The sequence below is a fragment of the Toxorhynchites rutilus genome, unplaced genomic scaffold, assembly GCF_029784135.1.
Source record: "Toxorhynchites rutilus septentrionalis strain SRP unplaced genomic scaffold, ASM2978413v1 HiC_scaffold_455, whole genome shotgun sequence".
Taxonomy (NCBI): Eukaryota; Metazoa; Arthropoda; class Insecta; order Diptera; family Culicidae; genus Toxorhynchites; species Toxorhynchites rutilus.
This window is the reverse complement of record NW_026600044.1, coordinates 1-10579: the sequence shown is the minus strand read 5'-3', so window position 1 is coordinate 10579 and position 10579 is coordinate 1. Positions and strand designations below refer to the sequence as shown.

Here is a 10579-nt window from a genome sequence, read left to right as displayed (position 1 = left end):
CACTGGTTCGAAATTTTCTCGTATTTTTTTTGACGTAGGACTATGTCTTTCATTTGTGTACCGGGGTGTAAGTAAACGAGAGCGTTACACCTGAAATGCGAGGTTTTGAACGTTAGTATATTTTTTTATATTTCAAGCAATGAGAAATGGAACACCTACCTGAAAATTTAAATTTTTTCGTTCAACGTTCAACGAACAAACCATGATCATAATTTCTCTTTGAAGAAAATCATCCAAAATCGTAAAATTTTTGGATGATTTGAACGCTTTATGGTATTGTTAGAAATAAGAGACTTGGGACTTTTCAACAAACCCAAACTTGATCATACTTGATTCTGATGAAGAAAAATCGATTTGCATTTACTAGTTGCGTGAAAACACCCTAATGAACCCATTTACCTTAATAATTCGAGACGAATAGCGATGATTCAAATAGCGGTCAATACGGAATGTTTGATCACGGAATGGAATAGAGAATATTTCACCATATCAAAGGGGCCGCAATATTTCGCTGATTTACATTATTCACATCCAGTCATTCCATGTCAAACCGATATAGTGGTTCTCAGATTCCATGAAAATTAGTAGTTCGGTTTCTTATCGTAGAATTTTAGAAGAACATTTTAGGATGGTCCAAAAAAAGAATTCCTTTTTTTCTAGAATGTTTTTTTTTTCAAAGCATCATTCTCAATCTCTGTTAATTCTCAGCTGAGTCTCTGTCAACTCTTTGTTAACTCTCTGTTTATTCTTCTTTAATTCTCAGTTAATTCTTCGTTAATTCTCTGTTTATTCTCTGTTTATTCTCTGCTAAATGTCTGTTCGTTTATTCTCTATCAATATCAATTATCTGTTGATGGTTTGTAATTCTTCTGATAGTTCTCTATTAATTCTCTGCTAAATATCTGTCCATTTTTTCGTTAATTATCTGTCAATCCTCTATAAATTCTCTGTTGATCTCTGTTGATGATCTGTGGCTTTTCTGTTAATTTCCTGTTGAATATCAGTCAATTCTTCGTTAACTCTCTGTTAATTCTCCATTAACTCTCTGTTAATCCTCTGTTAATTCTCTGTTTATTCTCTGCTAATTTTTTGTTCGTTCATTCTCTGTGAAAATCAATTCTCTGTTGATTCTTTGTTAATCCTCTGTTAATTCTCTATTAATAATGTGCTAAATATCTGCCAATTTTTTGTTGATCATCTGTAAATTCTATGTGAATTCTCTGTTGATTCTCTATTAATTCTGTTAATTGATTCTCTGTCATTTCTCCATTGATTCTTCGTCAAATTTCTGTCAATGATCTGATACTTCTCTGCCAATTTTCTGTTGAATCTCTGTCAACTCTTCGTTAACTCTCTGTTAATTCTCCATTAGCTTTCTGTTAATCCTCTACTTCTCCATTGATTTTTCATTAATTCTCTGTGAATGATTAGTGACTTCTCTGTTAATTCTCTGTTCAAGCTCTGTCCACTCTTCGTTAACACGTTGAGCCCCGTGTCTGTCCCTAGGGACTGACGTTGAGCTTTTCGTTAGAAAAACTCAGATCACTGGGACTGACAGTACCAAAAAAAAAAAAATATATAAAAATGGTTTGTTTTTGAATGATTTACAATATGTAACTACTTTCTAGTAAGACTCATTCCTTTTCATTCAATAAATATTTCCAGGAGCGGGGAACGAAACTGATATAGTGAAAAAATTGGGGATCAACGTGTTAACTCTCTGTCAATTCTCTATTAACTTCTTGTTATTACCCTGTTAATTCTCAGTCAATTCTTCGTTAGTTCTCTGTTTATTCACCGTTTAATCTCTGTTTATTCTCTGCTAATTCTCTGTTCGTTCATTCACTTTTGATTATTTGTTAGTCCTCTGTCAATTGTTTATTAATTCTCTGCTAAATCTTTGTCAACAGTTCGTTAATTATCTGTTAATCCTCTATTAATTCCGTCCTAATTCTCTACTGATTCTCTGTTATCTCTTCATTGATTTTTCGTTAAATTTTTATCAATGATCTGTGGCTTCTCTGTCAATTTTCTGTTGAATCTCTGTCAACCCCTCTTTAACTCTCTGTCAATTCTCCATTAATTTCCTGTTAATCCTCTGTTGATTCTCAGTTAATTCTTCGTTAGTTGTCTTTTATTCTCTGCTAAATCTCTGTTCGTTCATTCTCTATCAATATCAATTCTCTGTTGATTCTTTGTAATTCCTCTGATAATTCACTATTAATTCTCTGCTAAATGTCTGTCCATTTTTCGTAAATTATCTGTTAATCCTCTATAAATTCTCTGTTGATTCTCTATTAATTCTTTATTAGCTCTCTGTCAATCCCGTGCTAATTCTCAATTGATTCTCTGTTATTCCTTCATTGATTTTTCGTTAAATTTCTTTCAGTGATCTGTGGCTTCTCTGTTAATTTCCTGTTGAATATCTGTCAACTCTTCGTTAACTCTCTGTGAATTCTCCATTAATTCTCTGTTAATCCTCTGTTAATTCTTCGTTAATTCTCTGTTTATTATCTGTTTATTCTCTGCTTTCTGTTAATTCTTCTTCCATTCACTGTCGATATCAATTCTCTGTTGATTCTCTGTTAATCCTTCGTCAATTCTCTATTAATTCGCTGCTAAATCTTTGTCAACAGTTCGTTAATTATCTGTTAATCCTCTGTTAATTCCGTCCTAATTCTCTATTGATTCTTTGTTATCCCTTCATTGATTTTTCGTTAAATTTCTATCAATGATCTGTAGCTTCTCTGTCAATTTTCTTTTCAATCTCTCCATCAACTTCCTGTTAATCTTCTGTTATTCTCAGTTAATTCTTCGTTAATTCTCTGTTTATTCTCTGTTTATTCTCTGTTTATTCTCCGCTCATTCTCTGCTAAATGTTATGGTACGAACGATCATTATCGTCTCGACATTGTTTATTTAGGATTTAGCCTCATGGGAGGTAAATTCATAAACATAGCGAGACGTCTTTTATGATCTGTTCGTCCTACGATCACTATCGCTTCGTCATGCTTATCTGAGGATACAGCCACATGGGTGGCAAATCCATAAGCATGACAAGGGTTGTGCTATGATCGGCATCCTCGGCATAAAAACCTACTCCGTAGATAATAAAGATGTGTGAACTAACAAGAAGGGAAAAACTAAATTAGGTAGCAGTCACTTACACGATCTGAGAGAGTGTAGTTCTCTCTTATCCGAAAGACCTCCACATAAATCTCTGTTCATTCATTCTCTGTTAATATCAGTTCTCTGTTGATTCTTTGTTAATCCTCTGTTAATTTTTCATTAATAATGTGCTAAATATCTGTCAATTTTTCGTCGATTATCTGTAAATTCACTGTAAACTCTCTGTTGATTCTCAATTAATTCTCTATTCATTCTCTGTTTAATGTCTTTTAAGGCAGTATTCTAGTCTAGAAATTTGAAGAAAAAAATATTTTTTTTCCTTCATATTTCTGTAGTTTAGGCATTCAAGAATATACCCTAGAAAGGACCCTATTTTTTACCAAGTTAGAGCAATTTGAGGTGATGCGGTATCTAACCTGGCACGGTCATAACCATGAACTTCACACGCGTTCTTCTTTAAACTAGTTCTTTCAAACTGGCGTACACGATATTTCAAGTTCTACTGAACCGATTCATGTCAAATTTATATGGATACAATCTACAGGCATCTCTCTATCGCATGAAACTTTAAAAATGAAATTTTTCAAATTTTACTCTTTTCAAAAAATCGGGAAACGTAATGAAATACGTTTGTAATTTTTGTAATTTTTGTAATTTTTGTAATTTTTGTAATTTTTGTAATTTTTGTAATTTTTGTAATTTTTGTAATTTTTGTAATTTTTGTAATTTTTGTAATTTTTGTAATTTTTGTAATTTTTGTAATTTTTGTAATTTTTGTAATTTTTGTAATTTTTGTAATTTTTGTAATTTTTGTAATTTTTGTAATTTTTGTAATTTTTGTAATTTTTGTAATTTTTGTAATTTTTGTAATTTTTGTAATTTTTGTAATTTTTGTAATTTTTGTAATTTTTGTAATTTTTGTAATTTTTGTAATTTTTGTAATTTTTGTAATTTTTGTAATTTTTGTAATTTTTGTAATTTTTGTAATTTTTGTAATTTTTGTAATTTTTGTAATTTTTGTAATTTTTGTAATTTTTGTAATTTTTGTAATTTTTGTAATTTTTGTAATTTTTGTAATTTTTGTAATTTTTGTAGTTTTTGTAATTTTTGTAATTTTTGTAATTTTTGTAATTTTTGTAATTTTTGTAATTTTTGTAATTTTTGTAATTTTTGTAATTTTTGTAATTTTTGTAATTTTTGTAATTTTTGTAATTTTTGTAATTTTTGTAATTTTTGTAATTTTTGTAATTTTTGTAATTTTTGTAATTTTTGTAATTTTTGTAATTTTTGTAATTTTTGTAATTTTTGTAATTTTTGTAATTTTTGTAATTTTTGTAATTGTTGTAATTTTTGTAATTTTTGTAATTTTTGTAATTTTTGTAATTTTTGTAATTTTTGTAATTTTCGTATTTTTTCTAATTTTTGTAATTTTTGTAATTTTTGTAATTTTTGTAATTTTTGTAATTTTTGTAATTTTTGTAATTTTTGTAATTTTTGTAATTTTTGTAATTTTTGTAATTTTTGTAATTTTTGTAATTTTTGTAATTTTTGTAATTTTTGTAATTTTTGTAATTTTTGTAATTTTTGTAATTTTTGTAATTTTTGTAATTTTTGTAATTTTTGTAATTTTTGTAATTTTTGTAATTTTTGTAATTTTTGTAATTTTTGTAATTTTTGTAATTTTTGTAATTTTTGTAATTTTTGTAATTTTTGTAATTTTTGTAATTTTTGTAATTTTTGTAATTTTTGTAATTTTTGTAATTTTTGTAATTTTTGTAATTTTTGTAATTTTTGTAATTTTTGTAATTTTTGTAATTTTTGTAATTTTTGTAATTTTTGTAATTTTTGTAATTTTTGTAATTTTTGTAATTTTTGTAATTTTTGTAATTTTTGTAATTTTTGTAATTTTTGTAATTTTTGTAATTTTTGTAATTTTTGTAATTTTTGTAATTTTTGTAATTTTTGTAATTTTTGTAATTTTTGTAATTTTTGTAATTTTTGTAATTTTTGTAATTTTTGTAATTTTTGTAATTTTTGTAATTTTTGTAATTTTTGTAATTTTTGTAATTTTTGTAATTTTTGTAATTGTTGTAATTTTTTTAATTTTTGTAATTTTTGTAATTTTTGTAATTTTTGTATTTTTTGTAATTTTTGTATTTTTTTAAATTTTTGTAATTTTTGTAATTTTTGTAATTTTTGTAATTTTTGTAATTTTTGTAATTTTTGTAATTTTTGTAATTTTTGTAATTTTTGTAATTTTTGTAATTTTTGTAATTTTTGTAATTTTTGTAATTTTTGTAATTTTTGTAATTTTTGTAATTTTTGTATTTTTTCTAATTTTTGTAATTTTTGTAATTTTTGTAATTTTTGTAATTTTTGTAATTTTTGTAATTTTTGTAATTTTTGTAATTTTTGTAATTTTTGTAATTTTTGTAATTTTTGTAATTTTTGTAATTTTTGTAATTTTTGTAATTTTTGTAATTTTTGTAATTTTTGTAATTTTTGTAATTTTTGTAATTTTTGTAATTTTTGTAATTTTTGTAATTTTTGTAATTTTTGTAATTTTTGTAATTTTTGTAATTTTTGTAATTTTTGTAATTTTTGTAATTTTTGTAATTTTTGTAATTTTTGTAATTTTTGTAATTTTTGTAATTTTTGTAATTTTTGTAATTTTTGTAATTTTTGTAATTTTTGTAATTTTTGTAATTTTTGTAATTTTTGTAATTTTTGTAATTTTTGTAATTTTTGTAATTTTTGTAATTTTTGTAATTTTTGTAATTTTTGTAATTTTTGTAATTGTTGTAATTTTTTTAATTTTTGTAATTTTTGTAATTTTTGTAATTTTTGTATTTTTTGTAATTTTTGTATTTTTTTAAATTTTTGTAATTTTTGTAATTTTTGTAATTTTTGTAATTTTTGTAATTTTTGTAATTTTTGTAATTTTTGTAATTTTTGTAATTTTTGTAATTTTTGTAATTTTTGTAATTTTTGTAATTTTTGTAATTTTTGTAATTTTTGTAATTTTTGTAATTTTTGTAATTTTTGTAATTTTTGTAATTTTTGTAATTTTTGTAATTTTTGTAATTTCTGTAATTTTTGTAATTTTTTTAATTTTTGTAATTTTTTTGTAAATTTTATAATTCCCTTTATTGTATTTTTTTTTAAATCATTGACGATTGTAATTTTTGTAATTGTTGTAATTTTTGTAATTTCTGTAATTTTTAAAAGTTTTGTAATTTTTATAATTTTTCTGTAAATTTTATAATTCCCTTTATTGTATTTTTTTTAAATCATTGACGATTTAAATCAATTCAGATCCCGTGGTTTTTCCAAAGCGTTGAGGAAAAGTCATTCAACCCTATGTAATAATTTCACGTGCCAGACTCGTCAATGAGATTTACTGTTTACAGTTTTACTTTCTTCCAATAAAAAGATGTTGTGCTTAAAAAAAACCCTCCATCTACAAAGGTAATAAAGAGGTAATAAAATCAGCATTATATGCTGTGCTGCTTTTAGCCTCAGCAGTATTTGAATCGCATCAGCATTATTTGAACCATATTGTGTTCGCTGGTTTGCATGCAAGAAACCATTGTGCATTAAAAATGCCATTTTACAACAATAAGCAGCTAATCTATAATATAAGAAAATAATAGCTAATTGGCTTTAATTTGATATGTTGAACATCTGGATTGGTCTAGTTGTTCAAAAGTTACGAATTTCTAAATACAATCATTTTTGGAAAAAGGGGGAAAATTGATTTTACGGACCATCTTTATTACCTTTGAAAAATCATCATTATCTTTGAAAAATCATAATTTATGAAAGAAAAAGAACATATCTCTAATGTTTGGATATGTTATGTATAAAACTCTCAGCTTTCCAGAAGAAATACAATATATATCGTCATATACTATAAAAAAAAATACAATCAATAATAACGAAAACAAAACTTTATTTTTTGCAAGTGTAGTATTTTTGAAAAAGACCAGACCATATGATATGTCAATCATCGTGAAAAAACTCTCACTTCCGAATGCATCCGCAGAATATGCATGAAAGAAGCTCTATGCTTGCACTTGTTACGACTTTGATTTTGAAAAAATAATTATTCATTCAGAAAAAATGATTACTAAATCAACGGAAGAGTTACGTTAACCTTGCGGTTTTATCACAGATACAACCTACCCTTAGTTTTTGAATTAATTACCTGATTAGGAAAAATGTGCAACTTCCAATGCCATCACTTAGAATAAAATATTAGGTTGGGGAAAAAGTTATGCACTATTTTCTCGGTTTTGAAAAATTTCTTTTAAAGCAATATAATAAATTCAGATCTCTACTGTCAATAAATGGACCGTTTGAAGCTAGCGATTGACCAGAAACGTACAGAACTGGCCAACAGAAGAGGCGTTGTGTTCCATCAGGACAACGCAAGGCTACACAATTTCGAGAGCGATTATTACCTCTTTCTCGCATTGTATAATTTCCAGAGTGATAAGAAACTGGGATCAAGAGAAGACTACAAAAATCTATTGCTAGAGGTGTTCGCCAAAAAGGACCAAGACTTCTATGATACATACTTTAGGAAACTACCTTTAGAATGGCATCAAATTTTACAACAAAATGATGCATATTTGACACCCAATTCGGACAATCCGAAGCATATCAAAAATAGTTTTGAATTTCACCCAAAAACAATGGATTATTTTTTCCCCAACCTAATATTTCAAACCATTCAGAATGTTGTCATATCACACTTATTAAAATGTTTTACACAAATCAACGTATCTTTTCACCCTCGTGATACGTTAGCGTCACATTCGAAGCACTGCAAACGGCCAATCATTAACCTTGGAATGGTTCCAATTTGCGATCAACGTGACCATTCATAAAAGGCTGGCCAGTGTAATTAAGACATATGAATGCTCCCACCGGGCGGGACAATTTAAACGCATTAGTGTTTCCGTTGAACCGGTGCTATCATTTTGCAGAGATTTGAAAATCCACTTGAATCATTCGACCAAACGACTTCACAGCGAATCGTTGCGCTGCTGAGGAATTTTTGACTCACGTAAATGAAGTGATTTTTTGTTCTAGTTTATTGTTTGTGATCAAAATGCGAATCGTGAGACTTTTCGCTGTCTTTGGAATTGCTTATTATGGAAGGATCGAATGTGCCAAACAGACCAAAACGTTTCCCGGGTACTGTTGTTCAAATGTCGAATATGTGATATTTGTTGTTCCATAATTTTTCATTACATTTCAGTGCAGAGACAGTAATACCCGCGTTCATAGGTCAGGTGCTGCCAGGAATCATAGGAGTAATTACTGGCGGTGGCGGTGGATCCATAATTCCTCCGGTGTCAATCTCTCACTCAACATCGGTGGCCACCTCAGTGGCCAATAAACCGATCGCTGTGAGGTGAGACTCCAATGTGATCCTGCAAAAATTCCTCGTAATCTCTTTTCTGTAATCTCAATTCAACTAGCCACAGCGGATCGATTTCAACGAGTGCCAATACTAGCGCGGGTTCTCATGCCTCAGTGGGACACGGTTCGACGGTGTCGGTATCGAGCAGTACCGGAACTTCAGCGTTCCGAAGTCTGTCCAGTAGGTGGCGAAAGTTTTTTAAGAACATCACATGATTATTATCCGTTATTACGTGACTTCAAGTGAACCAAAGATAACTCATAAAAACTGTCAAACGCGTCATATTGTAACTAGCAATAAAACGTGATTAAGATGAAATATTTAATAACCGCAGTAAGGAAAGAATTAGTGATGATGAAAGTCATCCATTTGAATGAGAGGCGGGAATTCTTTTTAAGTGACCAAACTGAAACAAACAATTGATCTGGGAAATTCCCACTGATAAAATACAGGTTCTGTTGGATATTAACTTGGTTCGTTGGTGAATAAATCAAATAAAGAGGACAGAGAAACAAAGTGAATTAGATTTAGATATCGTAAAGGTATGAGTAACTGGCATTCATCTGCATTACTCTTAAGCCAAACGTGACTGAAACTTTTCAGAGAAACTGTAGTTCCCCCGTTCAGTGGTTTGTCAACAAGTTTCAATAAACGCGCCTTGTGTTCAGAATGAGTTCAACCCTTTCATAATGAAAACATAAACAGTGTCTGTTGGGAAACTCTCCACCTTATCGCAGATTTTCAACGACTCATTTGCGCGTCATGTAAGTCCTGTATCAATACAATGTCGATGTAGCACGCAATCGGATAGTGCTAGCGCGCGAAATTACTTGGGGGAAAATTCCTCAGCAAAACAAAGTTCGCATTATTGGCGACCCGATGGAACAAAAAACTATTTCCTCTAGTCGAAACCAATAAAATAGTTCCCACACTATGAGTACAGTGCGTATTGAAACGAACTGGAGCTGAGAGCTCAGGATCGGACATCACCTATTTCTCTGTATTCACATTTCTCACCTTGCTCATCACAACGACCACCCAAGCTGGTAGTTGTGTTTTGTCACCAACTTGTTTCAGCTGAGTGACTGTGAACATTAAGCTCAAAGGGCCTATTTCAAAATAGTAAGTAATATTTTTTATAGTATTTGTCTATGGTAATGATTGCATTTCAAATTGCAATTAAACTATTACTGAAAATTATTCTTTCAAAATATAATAAAAAATCAACATTTAATTTAATTGAATAAAGTTTATAAATCTTTATACAAGAACGCTATTCACATTTGCTTTCCGAAGTTTAACTTTTCCATTGAAGATATTGAAGATATTCTTTAAACTAATTTATAAATGTATTTTCAAATTGCGATTGTCAGGATTTTTAAATGCATTCAGCATCACTTTATTAATTCATTAATTACGTTTCAATTTTGCCCTTCTATTAGAATCTTGACGTATATTGTAGCTACTATTTTTAGACGGAAAAAGAACAACATGTACACCACACAACCTATTATCGCTTCTCTTTGTTCGGAGTGCGTTTAACATTGTAAATATTGATAATTTGCGCCACAAATTTAAAATTTTTTGAAAATAGTAAAAACCAAAGAATATAATTTTATTGAACTTCTTGATCACACAGTATTCGGGGGATAAATAGTTGAAAATATTTTTTTACTGTTGACCGGTTTGACGCATCATTAATTGCGTTTTTTTTTAATTTGTACTTAGAGAAGATTTCCATGCTAAATAATACACATTGAATATATCCCGAGTGATAACTTCGCAAAGATGCGAGTACCAATGGAAACCGGAAGAAATTTCCCGATCAAAACGAGAATTAAATCCGAAGCTCCCGGTATGACATGTGTGACACTAATCCCACGACCCCGGGAACTGCGTTTACATTCGCTTATGAAAAATGAGTTCATTTAGAGAATCCTAAGTGCAAAAAATCATGTTTTATGCAGTTTGACAACATTCCCAGTCAATATTCTATTTGGTTTTTCAACATGATGTCCA

The 10579-nt window shown here is 28.6% G+C and overlaps 1 protein-coding gene across 2 annotated transcripts; it reads left to right on the top strand.

Moving 5' to 3' along the window:
* Positions 1 to 8151: 8151 nt before the first annotated feature.
* LOC129782200 (uncharacterized) lies at positions 8152 to 9255 on the top strand. Of its 2 annotated transcripts, none has more exons than XM_055789569.1 (3): positions 8152 to 8331; positions 8396 to 8551; positions 8625 to 9255. In XM_055789569.1, exons 1-3 carry the CDS (start codon positions 8246 to 8248, stop codon positions 8773 to 8775), a joined length of 393 nt encoding a protein of 130 aa, XP_055645544.1. In that variant the 5' UTR covers positions 8152 to 8245; the 3' UTR covers positions 8776 to 9255. The 2 variants fall into 2 exon arrangements, with proteins under 2 accessions (XP_055645544.1, XP_055645543.1); XM_055789568.1 differs by having other exon boundaries at positions 8619 to 9238.
* The last annotated feature ends 1324 nt before the right edge of the window (positions 9256 to 10579 follow it).